This window comes from Lepus europaeus, chromosome 7 (assembly GCF_033115175.1).
Source record: "Lepus europaeus isolate LE1 chromosome 7, mLepTim1.pri, whole genome shotgun sequence".
NCBI lineage: Eukaryota > Metazoa > Chordata > Mammalia > Lagomorpha > Leporidae > Lepus > Lepus europaeus.
The window spans coordinates 63,529,401-63,546,281 of record NC_084833.1 but is presented as its reverse complement, the minus strand read 5'-3'; the positions used below and the strand labels follow the sequence as shown (position 1 = coordinate 63,546,281).

Below are 16,881 nucleotides of genomic sequence, written 5' to 3'. Positions count from 1 at the left end.
ATCTGTTGCTGTTCAGATCTGCAGACTATCACCAGGAACTCTCAAGCAGTTCTGAGTTCTCACCGAGCCAGGAATAGAAGCAAAGAGGTCACCACCCTCCCAGATTTACAGGACGCAGAAGCCTTGCAAGAACAAAGCCCAGCTCCAGACGAGCCGATGGCAAGAGCTCCAGATGCAGGCACAAATGCCCCACCTGCCCCTGTTCCTGAAAAGACTTCAGACGGAAGAGGACTGCTCAGTGAGTCCCTGGGGCGTATGGTACCCATTACAAGGAAGCAGAGCAGTGAGGACACTGAGGCAGGCCCGGCCGACAGCGATGAGGACTATGAGGAGGACATCATCGAACCCAGGACCCTGAACGAGATCACCACCGTGACAGACAGAACTAGCCCTTGGTCCAGTTTCATGTCAGACATAAGCGAGATCCCCAGCCCTCGGCCTGACGAGGTGCCGAGGAGAGGGCCCTCTTGCCCTTCTCCAGAGCCTTTCCCCAGAGAGGAGCTCAAGGGCAGAAGTGGCGTTCTGTCTGGCCCAGATAGGGCTGCCAGCCCTCCGAGGGAAGATCCCGCTGCTTGTGAGAAGGAGACCTCCACAGGCGAGGTTAGAGAGCCTGCCTCAGCCAACCCTCGACTTCTCCCATGCCTGAGGCTCTCAGGAGCCAAGCAGAGCAGTACGTGTGCGGGGTGGCGCTCCCCACGGGCAGATCAGGACAAGGAGCCCAAGCGAGAGGCCCAGGCTGAGGACAAGGCTGCCTCCAGTGAGCTCAGTGACTCTGCTGACAGCTTCGAAAAGTTCCCTCTACATCTAGTCTCCCAGAACAGAAGGGAAACCCCCAAGGGGCCACCTGTGCACTCCCCTGACACCAGGCAGAAGCAGGAAACAACTGGCCCAGAGGTGTCCACAAGGCAGAGCCACCTCCTGTATCCTTTGGTGTTTCCCACCGTGGCCTCTGAAGCCACCTCCAGGCATTCAGCCGAGTGTGTAAGTGTGATTGTGAGCGGCAGCCACCCTCAGGGAGCACACTGGGGACACGGGAAGGCCCTTCCTTTAGAAGACATGACAGTGCTGCTATTCTACCATTAACGCCAGCCCTGAGGCATGATGTTGTTTTGAGTTTAGATGTTAGTAGCAGTCATTAGCCTAGCCCACTCTAATTTGTCTGATTCATCTTGCTGGTATTTTACCACCTGAAGGCAAGGCTCTGGATCGCTGTTGCAATAGATGGAGTTGGGGGGAGTGATGTTGATTGAGTATTTACTGTGTGCCAGCATCTTGTCATCTGTTTTTCAGTCAGACCAAATTTTTATGCAGGTGCCATCTGTGTTTTGCATGAAAAGACAGTGAGGCTCATAGTTAGAACGATTTGCCTAAGATTTAATTTTTTAAAGGCAAGTGATGGAGCTAAGATGTAGACGCCATGGATATGGAGTTGCTAAGTCTCGGGAAGAAGGGACACCTACATTCCCCTTGCCCTCCTTTGGGACAGACTGGAATGTTTTGCGGAGATCCACGTAGGATCATCTTCAGCCTTCCTAGCTGTGCCTGACCGGCTGATCAGATCACCTGCCCTGGTGTCCTGACAACAGGCAGGGGCCTCGCATGGCCGTAGGTGAAATAAACAGCTTTCCTGAGTGAGGGTGTTCATCTCCTGGAAGTCAGAGAGCCCAGACCCAGCTCCTTACCGCAGGTGTCTACCTCCTGAGCCTGGACGCTGGAGGCGGTCGTTTTTCATGCACTAGACTCTAAGTTCTGCACCAGTGACTGGCTGTTGCACAGCCAAGGGGTCAGTAAATGCAGGCTGGATTCTGGTGGTTTCACAAGTTGGTTGAGAAAATGAGCTGAGGGGAAGCATTTGTACACAGGGCACAGGTGTGAGTCTTGATGCAGGCTGGAGGGTGGGCTGGGGACGGCTCAGCGAAGCTGGCGCCTCTGGCAACATTGTCCCCTGGCCTGGCCGCCTTCACGGTCATCCCAGCTGTGCTCAGAATGCAGGCAGTGGAGGAAGTGCCACACGTGTCTCACTCTTTAAGAGCTGCTGGAATTTGAGGCCTTCCCAGCTGTTCGTTCTTCTGGAAACGGAATATTGCCAGGCCCTGTGCCGGATACCCTGGGCAGATTTCAGTCAGACCTTACCTCGAGAAGCTCCCATTATGAGGTAGGAGACAGGTAAACAGGTAATGGTGGTCTATCCTTCCCAGTGCTGTGATGAGACATGGACGGATGCTAGGGACCAAGAGGGTAGCTGCTGTAAGTGCTCAACTATCCCAGTAAGGGAGCCATGCAAGATGGACCTTATAGGCACTGTGCACGCGGGGCCCAGGGGAACTTGCAGTCACAGCCCTGTGTGTGCTGAGTGGTGGCCAGGTGACGGAGCCTGGCCCATGGGCAGAAGTTCACTGTGGCTGCAGCCCAGGGCCAGGTAGGATGGTGAGAGGTAAGGAGGGGCCTGGATATTTTTTGTTCTGTTTTGTTTTGTTTTTTCTACAGGTGGAATTACAGAGAGGGCGAGGCAGAGAGAAGTCTTTAATCTGCTGGTTCCCTCCTTCAGTGGCCACAATGGCCAGGGCTCCAGGCCGAAGCCAGGAGCCAGGAGCCTCATCCAGGTCCCCCACATAGATGCAGGGGCCCAGATACTGGGGCCATTTCCTGCTGCTTTCCCAGGCACATAAGGAGGGAGCAGGATCTCAGATGAAGCAGCCGGGACAAGAACCAGTGACCATATGGGATGCCGGCGTCGCAGGCAGCAGCTTAACCCACTACAGCACAGCGCTGGCCCCAGGCCTTGATCTTACAGGGCCTTTTGTGCCTGGCTGAGGAGCTGGGACTCTGCCCCAGAAGCAAATAAACATTAGATTCTTCATGCATGAAATGGAACCAATAGTAGTACTTAGATTGTGAAAATTAGTGATGTAACCTGTCTAGCACAGAGCCTGTATGTAAGTTATGTCTGGTAAACATGCACTGTTTCACAAGAGTGTGCTATGGTCTGATTTACGTAGATGAGAAGTCCCCGTGCCTTGTAGGGGGTAGATAAGATCAGAAAAGATGAAACGCAAGGAAACTTGGAGTAATAATAAAAGACAAAGACAGTCTGACCTAGACTGGACTCCTGTAGGTGAGGAGGAGAGTAGACCTATGAGGATTAGCTAAGGAGCAGGGACTGGGAGAGTGAAACAGAAAGTGACTAGAGATTTCTGTCCCGAGTGACTAGGTCGGTGATGTCACTTACTGGAAAGGGAAGGGCGCATAGAGACAGGTTTCGGGGAAATGCAGATGGTTGTTGCGGACACGTTGCCCATGGGATACCAAGGAGGAGGCTTGAGGTCAGGCGTACGGCTGGGTGACTCTGGAAATGGATGAGGGCAGCAAGAAGAGCATGGAAAGAGAGGGCCAAGCCCCTAGGGGCGGAGCTCTGAGGATGGCCAGTGTGGAAAGGGCAGGCCGAGCAAGGCAAATCATGAACAAGTGGAGCTTATCAGCCAGGGAGAGCAGGGAAGAGGGAGACGGATGGGAACCGGGGCTGCGGAGCTTCAGGAAGCAGTGGCCAGCACTCGGGCCAAAGGCGGTCCGGGGGTCCGGCCGGCATGGAGGCCCCAGCTGTAGCGTGCAGGACGTCATCTCAGGCGGGAACCAACGCAGACTTCCGTGGGCGGGATAAGTAGTGGGGCAGCCAGAACTGGCAGTGTTTTCCATACGCTGGGGAGGCGACAGGGGCCGACTGTTGAGGGCTCATCTTGTCGGGACCCCTCTGAGCACTACATGTGCAAGCTCACTTCCCCCTCAGAACAACAGCTGTCATCATTATATCTACTTTAAAAGTGAAGGATTTGGCCGGCGCCGCGGCTCACTAGGCTAATCCTCCGCCTTGCGGCGCTGGCACACCGGGTTCTAGTCCCGGTCAGGGCACCAGATTCTGTCCCGGTTGCCCCTCTTCCAGGCCAGCTCTCTGCTGTGGCCAGGGAGTGCAGTGGAGGATGGCCCAAGTTCTTGGGCCCTGCACCCGCATGAGAGACCTGGAAGAAGCTACTGGCTCTTGGCTTAGGCCTGATCCAGCCCTGGCCGTTGCAGCCATTTGGGGAGTGAACCAGGAGATAGAAGACCTCTCTCTCTGTTTCTTCTTCTCTCTCTTTCTGTAATTCTGCCTTTCAAATAAATAAATAAATCTTAAAAAATAAAAAAAAAATAAGAAACCTAGTAGACCACTTCGAGTTGTAACCATGCTTAGCTTATTAAACAGAAACCAAAAATTGGAACATCAGAATATCAGAATATTTCCCCCCCTCCTCCCTCAGAGTTCCACTAAACTGGATCAGTGCTTTGATTCAACAAATATTTGTGGAATGCCATGTTCTCAACACAGTACTGGGTACAAGAAGATAGAAGAAGTGCGAGATAGGCCTGCCCACTGGGGCTCACACTCAGATTGGGTACGCCAGCTGTGCCCATGGACGGCCCCTCATGCAGAGCCGTCCTTTCTGGAGGTGAGCAGAGAACAGCCGGACACCTCCATCCAGCCTAAGACTCCCCCTGGCAGCCACCTTCCCAGCCCCACTTGTCTGACTGACAGTAGTGGTCAGGAAGCTCAGGAGAAGAATGGAAGAACAAATATGTCAGAAACTAGGCCTACTGATTTTAACAGCAGGCCCACAGCCAGTGTCATTCAGACTAAGTGACCCAGCAGTCTGCTGTGTTGCAGGATAAAAGGGAGAAAGAATCACTGTGGCCCAACCTGAAGAGAAGGCCTCCTGGAGGCAAGATTTCAGCCAACCCCTAACAGAAGAGTAGATGGATTTGTTAGGAGTGGGCAGGGCCTTCTCTTTAGAGGGACCCGCATGAGCAAGGGATTCCTGGGCAGGAAGAAGTTGGGCAGGAGCCGGAGTGTGGGTAAGTGAGGTCAGGGAGGTGCTGTTCTGGCAAGGGGGTAGACTATGGGTATTTTGTTCCCTTAACCTGTCGTAGCCCAGAGCCCATTGTGGTGCCCAACTTCTTTCTGCCTCCCCAGCAATTGGAGGCCTCCCTGCGGATGCTCACGCTGTCCACAGCTTTGCCACCGGCAGCCACAGCTGCTCAGGTAAGAAAACAGCTGGCTGACCTTCCTCTCTCTTACAGAGTACAGAAGTGTGCAGAATGCAGAGCTGCGCCAGGCCATCTTTCTGGAAAGGCTGCAGCACTGGTCACTCCCTAGGCTTGCACTGAACATTTCCTGTGGGCCAACAGTGGGCAGAGAGCTCAGGAAAAGAGTGGAAAAACAAATATGTCAGAACAGGGCATTGTCAGCTACGGCTGACATGCAAGGAAAAATACAGTACAGAGCCTAAGAGCAAGAGTCAGCTGAGAAGCACATGCTGTGCTGTGGGAGCTGCAGCCAAGCACAGGCAGGTGTGAGTGAGGCGGCTCCAAACAGCAGGTGCAGGGCACGTGACAGGTTTACTGCAGGAGAGTGCAGTGGTTACCTGTGTCGTTTGCAGACACATCCTGGCTATTTATCACTCAGCTGAGCTAGCGGGTTGAAAGTCTGGAACAAATCCCACCTCTCTTCCTAGCACCTGACCTTTTTTGCAAGTGACAAGAAATTCAACAAAACGAGTACCAGCTTTGCAAGAACTATATTAGTAATGACTTACCTAATTGTTCACCATGTAATTATTAAGTCCCTACCTGTATCACCTATTGCACTAGGTGCTAGGATATAATAGTAAAGAGGACAGATTCCCTGTCTTCTTGGGACACAAATTGTAAACAGAAACCTAGGGTACTTAAGGACTGGTGAGTACTAGCTGATCTGATAAAAAATTGCATTTCTCCAAGGAGACTGTGTTAAACAAAAATAGTGACCACCATGGTGCTTACTGTACAGACACTGCTCCAAACACTTTACATTAACGTACTTAATTCAGCAACCTGATGATGGACATACTATTACTACCCCTATATTTTAAGTTGAGAAAACTGAGACACTGAGATTCAGTAACTCACCTGGTCATGCAGGTAGTCAATGGGGGAGCCAGAATTGAAACCCAAGCAGCCTGGTTTCAGAATCTGTGTTTCTGGCCCCGCTGCACCGTACTGAGGAGCCAGCTGTGTAGGGACTTGGAGAAGAGTGCTGCAGGCAGGGCAGCACATGCACAGGCCCTGAGGCTGAAACGAGCTTGCCATGGCCCAGAGAGTGACACGGGAACTCAGAGACCAGCAGAGTGAGGCCGAAGGACCCAGATCACACAGGCTGTGTATACCATGGGAAAGAGTTTCACTTTTATTCAAAATGCAGGATAAGCATTGAAGAGGAGTGATGCCTATTAAACTTTAAACAGTTCACCATGGGTACTGAAGAGAATGAGTTCTCTTTCGCATCTGGCAACAGGGTGGTCATTGACAACTGAAACGGCGATTACGGTGATGGCATGGGGAAAGGAACCACAGAGCAGGACTGCGTGCCTGGCAATACAAAGCTCCTGCCTCGGAGGGGCTTCTAAAACCAAGATCATTTCAGGGCCCGATGCATGCAATGAACAGAATGTTCAGAATTCTGGTTAATTGTGATGGCTCACCCCTATTCAGCCCATACTTTGCAGTGGGCATTGTAAGTCTGTGACGTGTAAATTCATTTAAGTTTCCCAACAATCCAGTGAGATGGGTACCATTGTTATCCTGTAGTATATGGAAACGGAGGCCCAGGGCTTCGCATGCAGACTGTAAGGTATTGCTGTTTCTATGTTATATATAAAGAGTCTGAGATGATGAAGAGAGGCCAAGTGCTAGCCCAGGATCACCCAACCAGTGAATCTCAGCTGTGCTCTTCAGTTATACCACCTGACAGTCGTGACACTGGGGTTGGTTCCTTTCCCAGGCCATTTGCCTTCTTTTAGATAGGTTTCATTTAGCATTTACCACTCTAACATTGTATGTGCCTTACCAGAGGCCACGTGGATCAAAGATGGGGTAAGTCCAGTGGCATCCTAAGAGCCTGCCGCTAGAGCCCTAGAGCGAAGCCGCTGGATGCCCGGTCCTGCGCGAGTTCCCACCCCCACCCCCACCCCCCCCCCACACACACACACGCACCCCACTCTCCTGCAGACTCTCCGTCACCATTCCCAGAATACCTCATGCACTTGGCACATGCGTCAGTCTAAGCTTTATTGTATCAGAAAAACCCCTCCTAGGGGAGGCGAGGGGCCAGCCTCTGCTGCAGGCTAACAGTTGGCGCCTAATGAGATGACGGTGAGAACAGCCCTAGAGGCGAGCAGGCACTCTTTGTTCCCTTGGCCTCCTCGCCTGCAGCCACGTGGGGCAAGTGGCAGTTGTGCCCAGAGGAAGGGAGGTCTGTGAGCCAGCTCGTGTGAGCTGCCGTCCCTCACCTGCCAAGCACCACTGCTCTTCCTGCTTTTGCGTTTGTACCTTGATTAGATGCCAGCTCCCAGGAATACACACTGTCTTTGGCCTATTAAACATGAGACACAAAGTGCAGGAGAGGGAGAAATAGGAATGTTCGCTTCAATGAAAGGGCATGTCTCCTTGTGAGATAGCAAGACTCAGCTTTTAGCTGCTTGCTTTTTTGCCCATAACTAAACTGCATGGCTTGCTGCTGTCAGGGCCACTTGTCAGGAGCTCATTCTAGGTGCTGGTGAGGGTGGCATCATGATTTAGGCAGAACTGTCCCAGTTGCAGCCCTGGAGGCCCCACAATCCAGAAATCCCCAGGAGTTTGGTCACCCTAGCTAGTGACGGGCCTCTCACTCCTTCCTGTACTGGTTGCAGTGTATTTTTCCAGAGTCCTATGCTCTTGGCTGGCTACCATCCAGTTGAGGGTAAGCTAGAAATAAAATCAAGTGCATTTAGGATACTGGTGTGAAAATTGTCAGAATCAAAATGGACTCATTTGTGTCCAAAAATAATAATAAGTAAAGCTAGGACATAGGCAGGAGTTGGGGTATAGCGGGTCAAGCCAACGCTGCTTAGGACACCCACACCCAGTGTCAGAGTGCCTGGGATCAAGTCACGCCTCCGTTTCCAATCCAGCGTGCTGCTAATGTGCCTGGGAGGCAGCAGATGATGGCTCGTACTTGGGTCCCTGCCACCCATGTGAGAGACCCAGATGGAGTTTCTGACTTGTGGGTTTGGCCTGGCCCAGCTCTGGCTGTGGCAGGCATTTGAGGAATGAACCAGCAGATGGAAGATCTTTCTCTCCTCTCTCTGTTCCTCCCTTTTTCTCTGCCTTTCAAATAAATCTTTTAAAAAATAAATAAATGTTTGGCTGATAATAAAATCTATCACAAAAAAATGCCAGAACTGCCACAACCTTTCCAAAAGGCCATTATAACCTTACATAAAACAACTTCTGCAAGGACACCTGTCCAGCAACTGTTAGTTCACCCCTGGATGGATGTCACCCTGGTTATTAACCCTTGAACAACTTTGTTGTTAATCCTTGTGGCCAAAAGTAATTTACATAATTCTCACTTTGCCTTTAAATGTGAGTGTGTGTTTTTAATAATGTTTTTAAGATTTATTTTTATTAGTTTGAAAGACAGTTACAGAGAGAGGTAGAGAGAGAGAGAGGGGTCTTCCAAATGCTGGTTCACTCCCCAGATGGCTGCAATGGCCAGAGCTGCCAATCTGAAGCCAAGAGCCAGGAGCTTCTTCAGGTCTCCCATGCAGGTGCAGGGGCCCAAGGACTTGGGCCATCTTCCATGCTTTCCCAGGCCATAGCAGAGAGCTGGATCAGAAGAGGAGCAGCCGGGACTAGAACTGGCACCCATATGAGATGCCGGCGCGTCAAAACAGGACGTTAACCCACTGCGCCACAGTGCCGGCCCCATTTTTTTTTTTTAAGTAAGCTCAGACAAGTTTTATGAAATAAAAATTTTGCATGGTTGATTTTTCCCCAGTCTATTCTGGCATGCTTCTAATGATAGAAGAATCACCTGGATGGGTGGTAGGCATTGTGCACATCCTGCAGCATTTCCCTCACAGCCCTGATTCCACCTTGTTATCACTGTAGTGATGGCCCCCAGTCTGGGCCAACGCGGTGTACACTCTGTGTCTGATTCCTTCAAAGCCAGGCAGTCGGTGATGAGGAGGACCAGTTTCACAGTGCCTGCCTGATTGCGTTCAGAGTCTGCTTGCACCCCCACATGTACTTTCCACTATTTTTTTTTTTGGGGGGGGGCAGAGTTAGAGAGACAGAGAGTTATAGACAGTGAAAGACAGAAAGAAAGGTCTTCCCTCCGTTGATTCACTCCACTATTTTTTTTTTAAGATTTATTTATATTTATTTGAAAGGTAAAGTTACAGAGAGGCAGAGGCAGAGAGAGAGAGAGGTCTTCCATCTGCTGGTTCACTCCCCAGATGGCTGTAATGGCCAGAGCTGCACCAATCTGAAGCCAGGAGCCAGGAGCTTCCTCCAGGTCCCCCACGTGGGTGCAGGGGCCCAAACACTTGTGCCATCTTCTGCTGCTTTCCGGGCCATAGCAGAGAGCTGGATCAGAAGTGCAGCAGCCAGGACTCAAACTGGCACCCATATGGGATGCCAGAGCTGAAGGCAGAGGCTTTACCCGCTACGTCACAGCACCAGCCCCACTTTCCACTCTGCGTTACCAGCTGGGGCCTAGAGTTGATGGACTCCTGAGACTTTTTTGTCATCTTTGCAGCCACCTTCCTGCCTTAAGCGGTTTGGTGGGCTGTATTACAAGTCTTCTTTTACACTTCCCCTTAAAATACACCCAGGGTTTCCATGGCATTCATGTTCCACATTACATGCTCCCTGCTTATTCCCAAATAAACATCATTATTCTTTAGAGTCTCTCTGTTTCTCTTACTTAGTTTGTCACTAGCAAATAGACCCTAAAAATGAAGATAAAATTACTTAAAAGAACTCAATTTAAAAAAAAAAAAACTGAAATAGTGACCAGAGGATATCAGAACTTTGATTGGCTTCCTTATGGTTTATTTTAGATTTGGCTGATTTAATTGTGGATTTTATTTGGGCAGAGGCACCATAATCTCAGAGCATAGGGTCTCTGAAGGTCTTAAAAGTGTCCTGACATTACAGAATTTAAGACAAAAAAAAGTGATCTTTATGTTTACCCACATACTCAGAGTCTCCGGTGCACCTCCTCCCTTCTTCACACCCAGATTTCTGTTTGGCACCATTTCCTGTCAGCCTAAAGAACTTCTTTCAGAATTTTACATGGTGTGGACCAATTGGTAACTGATTCTCTGAGTTATCTGAAAAATATCTTTCTTTTGCCTCCAGTTTTTAAAGGTATTTTTCTCACCAGTTATATACAAGTAGAATTCTAATTTGAATTTTTTGATAATTTTTTCTTTTGACATTTTAGAAATGTCACCCCACTGCCTTCTGTCTCCCGTTGTTTCTGAGAAGTGCACAAAGTTTTTATTCGTGTTGCCTGAACATAACCTGCTGCCTTATCTTTGGTTTTCATCAGTTTGACTGCAGTGTTTATTGCTGTGGAGGCAGGGGATGGGAGAGGGGAGGGCGGGGGGGGGGCGGGATATAGGGCCGATCAACAGGATTAGCCATGTTTTGGTTCTTGGGTGCGGTTGTGGCTTTACACGTGGTCATTTTTATTCTTCATAACTTATCTGTGTTATAATATAGATTCATTGGTTTGTTACACAATAACATCACAAAATCATATGTAATTAAAATTTTGAGAGTGATTGGATGGTGACAAGAGGGTGACACCAACTCCCTCCCCAACTTTGCTGTGAAGATGAAGTAGAGAAATAGAAGAAGCGTGGGAGTTGCTGTTTTTGAGGGGTGGGGATGAGCACACAGTTTTCTGTATGCTGATGTGATGATCCCCCGGAGAAAGGGACAAGGGGAAGATGCAGGAGAGGGGAGAGCATAGAAAGAACTGTCCCCTGCTTGGAGACGGCCTGGGATCCAGAGCACAGGAGGAGCCTTGGCCTTTTGAGAGGACAGAAACCACTCTGACTGCAGCACAAAGTGTGCCAACGTAGCTAGGATTAGAGCTGGGGGCAGGGGGCGGCTTGCCCATCTGATGGACGCTTCCCAACACCTTGGGCACGTTGAGTAGCTCAGAGTGCAGGGGAGGGAGAGGAGGGAAGGAGCGTGTTCTGTAGCTGAGGGCATCACCCTTTCTACCTCCTCCTAACGCCAGCCTCGGCCCTGAAGACTGAAAGGGAGCATTTTGAGAGGATGCTGCACTGAGACGGACAGGAAGAAAAGAAGCAAACAAGAAGCAACCTGTCGTGTGGGCCTGGCCCCTGTGTGCCTGCCCCGCGTGCCTGGCAGGTCCTTACCATGACGTGGGCACCGTCTTGTTCCTTTCCTGCCCATGGTTCTCTGCCTGCATCACAGACAAGCCCCTGCATTAGCCACAGGCACGGGGCCAAATGCTGTTAGTCATGAGCAGTGAGCGTAGGAGGCAGGAAGCAGGAGACAGGGCCAGGCATGAGTGAAAGCCCTCGGTGGTCTCGCCTCTGCGTAGCCGGGCCACGGCCTTGCAGACATCACTAGGGACTGAAGGGCTCCAGGCCATCTGGGAGCTGAGGGTCAGCACACACCTGGTGCTTTATGCTGGCTCTGCCGCTGCCTCTCCGAGCTCTCCAGCAGTGTCTCTCTGCTCTCTGGGAAGACGACACAGACTTCATTTGTGGCTGTTCACCCCTCTTTCCCTCTGTCAGACAGAACCATGCAGTGATCAGGAACATGGCCTCTGGATCCAGACAGCCCAGGTTTCAAGTTCAGCTTTGTCGTTTACTACCTGTGTAACCTGGGACAAGTTACCTAAGTGTTCTTTACCTGAAAAATGGGCACAACAGTAGCAGTACCTGCCTCCTAGGATTGGCTGTGGAAAACTAAGTAAGATATGGCAGTTCTTGGCACCCAGCAAGGACTCTGTGAGTGTTAACTGTTGTTCTGTGTATTCCCATCACTATCAGGATGCATTCCTTCTTCTGCTGTTAGCATTTTAATGTGTGTAGAAGGGACAGAGGTACTTGAGAGACAGAGATGCTAAGAGATGGGACATGATCGAAAGCTTAGAGCCAGAAGCGGTGTGCTGGGAAGTCAGGTCCTACAGGGCAGCCTGAGAGGTGTGGAGGGCAGTTCCAGGCCGGAGCAGCTGGCCATTTGCTCAGCTCAGGCCAGAGTTAGAGGTGCAGGAGTGGCAGAGCCCTGGTCCCAGAAGCCCATGGCCTCCTGACTTACGGCCTTGGGGCTACTTCTTTTATCCTCAAAGCCCAAAGAAGCTTTCTGTCCTTTGACTGCCCTTCCGCGATCCCAAAGACATCTCAGAGATGCCCAAAACTGCTAGAGAGACCCAGCCTCCCACAGTCACCAGGTCGGATCAGTAGGGAGCTGAGATAACATGCTGAGCTGGGGCCCCAGGCCTGGTGGCTGAGCTGCCCCTCTTGGAGCAGAAGGCAAGGTCCTGACCTTGTCTCTTTGAGCCACCAAGTCCCTTGCCCTCTGCAGAACCAAGAGGAGACCTCAAGGTGAAAAGGTTTCTGATATAGGCAACATTTTGGGAGGAGTTGGGCAACCAGACCGAGAGTGTACAGGAGTCAGGGGAAAAGACCAGCATTGACTGGTGCCCACGCTGGCCCCGACCATAGGTTGGCAGCTGCCTAGCCAGGAAGGGCCCATGGGCCTAGGCTCCAGTTACCAGAGCAACTTTGAGGCCAGAGCCTAGGAAGGGCCAGGAGCTCTTCCAGGAATATAACTTTAGCCCTTCCCTCGGGACTCTGGACTCCCAGCCCTCTCCTTGACAAGACCTCGCTCTAGTCAGGCCCTTGGTTGTGCAGATGAGGCCTGGGTAAGAGGCCTCCTCGCAGGGAAAGCTGGGAGGAAGGGTAGGGAGGCAACAGGTGGCAGTGACGCTCGGACCGAGTACCGAGGGTGAGAGCGCTCCAGCACGGGGCGCTGTGGTGGGAGTTGCCTCCCCAGGTGGGGCCTCTGATCCCTATCTTGTCCCCACTTACACTGCTTCCAGCTCAGCTGCTGAGTTTGCTGCTGTCTTTGGCACCAGGAAAGTCCTAGTCCCCGCCTTAGGAGATGACTGTGGGAGGCAGCTCAGGGGAGGGCAGCCGGCCAAGGAGGTGAAGGGTGAACCAGGCGGACAGCTCTACCGAGCCTTGCTCAGTCTGGGGAGCCCCAGTGCACTGGCAAGCCCGCCCCCAGCCCCAGGCAACTGTCTGCTTTGTTTTTAGTCTCTGGGAACGAACAAAACTTCAGCCCTAATCCCAAGCCAGAGGCGGGAGGTGCTGGACCCAGTTCTGCTCAGGACCTTTTGGACCCAGCACCATGCGCATGGGAGGGGCCTGGGGGAATCTGAGAACAGCCCCCAGCTTCCTTCTGCAAAGTGCACCTGGCCAGACCATGGTCGCGTCTGAATTGTATTTGAGCGTCACAAGGAGGAGGCTACGTAGGCAGACCAAACCGGAGGCCTCAGCGCCCCTCGGCAGGGAAGACACAGACCCAGAAAGACAAAGTGCCTTGGCCTTGAGCGAGTGAACCAGTTGGGGCCAGTTCTCATCCCCAGAGAAAGCCCCAGGGATGCTGCAAAGCAGGGGAAGTGGGGAACCTGGACCCACCACCTGCTGGGAGCATGTGGCCTATTCCAGGGGATCTGTGTGGGGCCTAGGGTGGAGGGGCTCCACCCATTGACTGCTCTAGCAGCTTCCACGCTTCTGTCTTGGACCTGGCCCAGTTGTGGTCACCTGCATTAGGCCCAGCACAGGCCCTGCAGGAGCACCCAGGCAGGAGGGAAAGGCAGCAGGCAGAGGCCAGCCCACTGGTGTCTCCTGGCCTGAGGCATTATGGGTACTGGAGCTTCCAACATTTTGGAAGGGAGAACTGCAGACTCCAGCAAAGGGTAAGTTCCCTTCCCTTTGAGCCCCAGCCTGACTAGAGGACAGGGAGATGCATCTTGTGGTCCCTGCCACAGGCTGACTGCTGAGAGCGTGCCCGGGTCACGTGTGCTCCGTGGCATTAGGATTCTCTGTCGGCAGGGGCCCTCAAGACTGCCCCTCTTCCTGGTTTAGGAGCTGAGGCCTAGGCGGGGTAGCAGGGACGCCCGGCTCCTCCCTCACCTCGTTCCGGCTGCTGCTCCAGGTCTCTGGGTGGATCTCCCTGCCACCCAGAGCTTTACTCTGAGCCCTAAAGGTCAGGTGCTGAGTTCTCATTTCCATCTCCCTCACACGGTAGGCGTTGGAAATCTGTAGCTGGGAGAAATGAAGGAAAGAAGGGGCTGGTGAATTTTGCTGAGCCTGGGAGTAACTCTGCCTGCACCTCAGTTTTCCATTAGCAGAACTGCAGGGGCCAGGAGATTGTCCCAACCTCCAGGGTCTCCACCACACCCATGGTGAGTGCCCAGGGGGTGGTGCTGCGCTCCCCGTGTCCCAGCAGCGTGCAGACGCATCAGCGCGTGGGAATTCGGGGCCAGGGAATAAGTTCCCCCAGTGCAGGCTGGGAATTCAGCGGCTCTCCCCGCACTGGCCGCGCTCGTCTCCTTTCAGTGCTGCCCCTTCCCTCCCAGCCCCCCCCCCTCTGTATAGCTGTGAGCTCCTTCATGAGGGAGCCTGGCACTGAGTAGGCAAAAAATTAAAAGTGTTTAAAGGTGGGGCAAATGCGAGTTGAGAGAATCGTGACCCGTCACCTCAAAGGCAGAATTTGTGAGCCCAAGACCGGGAGAGTTGGTAGCAGGGCAGTGGGTCTCACATCCCCTGAACACTCCAGGAACTTCAGGGGCCCCGAGGAGAGAGTGCTGTTCACCAGCATCCTCTCCCAGGAGCTGGACACAGTCCCAGTTCGGACACACGTGGCCCAACTCAGGGACAGTGACTTGTCTGGAGTCAGGAAGGAACAAGGCCTCACCCCATACTGCATCCTGGCAGCGACGGCCCCGCCCACAGAGGGACAAGCAGTCTGCGCAGCCGCTCACGCCCTGGGCTATCCCTGGGAGAATGATGTACGCACCGTAACTAGAGTCCGTCAGGGTTAAACAGGATGAGGTGTGTGGAGTGCTGCGTGAGCCAGTTGCTCTACACAAGTATTAGCACCAGGACCCCCAGATGAGAGGGGCCAAGGCCATCAACAGGGCTCAGTGCTGACGGAGCCGACTTCTTCCTCTGCAGGACAAGAGGGAAGCCGCCAGAGGAGCCCTTTCCAGAAGGCCTTGTCGCCCCAGGCCCAGCTCACTTCCTCCCAGCCTGCCCGAGGAGGAGACACGCAGGATCGCTCGGATCTTTTCTTCCCAATGCTCCCACAAGGACTCCTAAGGCCCTCCCTCGGCCTCGGCCAGATCTGGTTCCCTCAGGCCTGGGCCCTCAAACCACCGCCAGCCCAGTCCGTGGGTGCCTTGAGACCCATTCCCAGACTGCAGGGGAGGCCCGGCACAGTCCAGGGCACCTGCCAGGACTCCGGCTTCTTCCTCCTACAGTGAGGCAGTGGTTCTAGCACTCACGGGGCCTACCCATCTTTTGACCAAGGGACCCTGGCAGGCGTCTTTGCAGCCAAGAACCTCCTGCCAGCATCCCTGACTCAGTGGGCTGCTGACCTGAGCCCACCCCTCTTCCTCAACAGGACAGGGCCCTCGGTGCCTTAAAGGTTGGGAGGGGCTGTGGGTCGTGTGCCTCATGCCTGCCGAGGGAATCCTGGAGCTGCCTCCAGCTCACTTGCTTGGGGACAAGGGGGCTTTGCGGATTGAAACTGTACTCCGTGTTGAATGAGTGGGAGAGGAGGGGAGACCGCCTCCTTCAGGCCTTTGTATGTGATTGTCTGAAATTCTAACCATGCTTTTAACTTATTATTTTTTTTTACTTAGCTTTGAAGGTCATTGTTCCTGTCTTTGTTTGAATAAAATTCTGTTAGTGTTTGTACTCTGTGCGTGTTTCCTGGGTTGGCCATTGGAACAGGGATGTTAGGAATCCACTTGAGCTCTGACTGCTGGAGAGAAAGCTGGACAATCACACAGTCCCCCAGAAGCCCAGCTGCTGGAACAGGGGCCAGCACCCACGAAACCTCAGAGGTCCCCCAGGGGTCAGGTCGGCCCAGATTAGAACGACCCCTGTAGTTCCTTTTCTGGTGCTGGAAACCTGTCAGCATCGTGGGCCAGGGCCCTCAGGACCCAGCTTGTGGCTGTGGCTTAGCCACACGGACCCCAAATGCTTGAACAGCTGCTGGAGACAAAGCCCTGTGGGGAGGCCAGGAGGGGGACACAGGTGTGTGGCGTGCAGCAGCTGGGCCAGGGGTTGCAGAGGCACTGACAAAAGGGCGTGCTTTTCGCCCCCAAGCGTTGTCACTGCACTCGGGCCTCAGAGCAGCCTCTCACTTGGGGGGTCCCGTGCCCCTCTTACAGCGAAACTGAGGCTCCAGGAAACGGGAAGTGTTTGGCCTGTGTCTGTGCAGCTGGGAGGTGGTCCCCAGTCAGTGATCAAAGCAGTGCAGCCGGAAGTGCTCTGAATTCAGGGAACCCCTGGGGGAAAGATCAGGGCCACTTCAAACAGTCAGGGAGGGCTTCCTAGAAGAGGCCTGTCTTGGGTGGGCCCAGAGAGCTGGCCAGGTTGTGGACAGCTACAGAGGGGAGCAGGAGGGCGCCCTGGGCCACACGCAGCTGGGGATGGAGAAGAGAGCGGCCACTGTTGATAACCCAGCTGTGACCCCAGGGTTGTGGTCGAGATCAAATAAGACATTTGTGAAAGTGCTTTTCCTGCACTTGGCACCCGGTGGCAGCTTAGGAAATGTCAGCCCCACCCACGCTGCTGGAGCAAACCAGTGGAGAGGCAGAAGCCGCAGAACTCAGTGCAGAATGATGCAGGAACCTCGCGGAGGGGGCGGGTGCTTGCTGCCCTGCATCTCTTTGCCCGGCTTCCTAGGCTTCAGGCTGCCAGCCCA

The 16,881-nt window shown here is 53.1% G+C and overlaps 1 protein-coding gene and 1 pseudogene across 3 annotated transcripts in view; one reads left to right on the top strand and one right to left on the bottom strand.

Annotated features, from left to right (window-relative positions):
- The window catches only part of C2CD3 (C2 domain containing 3 centriole elongation regulator), a 128,017-nt gene extending 112,178 nt beyond the window's left edge, over positions 1 to 15,839 (top strand). For 2 of the 3 annotated variants that reach the window (XM_062196702.1, XM_062196700.1), the window contains 3 exons: positions 17 to 920; positions 4,960 to 5,071; positions 15,123 to 15,839. In XM_062196702.1, the coding sequence (XP_062052686.1) occupies positions 17 to 920; positions 4,960 to 5,071; positions 15,123 to 15,266 (1,160 nt within the window). In that variant the 3' untranslated portion in view covers positions 15,267 to 15,839. Of the gene's footprint in view, positions 1 to 16; positions 982 to 4,959; positions 5,072 to 15,122 lie in introns of all 3 variants that reach the window. The other variant, XM_062196701.1, reaches the window with a different exon arrangement.
- On the bottom strand, positions 8,835 to 14,349 carry LOC133764858 (large ribosomal subunit protein eL30-like; annotated as a pseudogene).
- Positions 15,840 to 16,881: the final 1,042 nt, after the last annotated feature.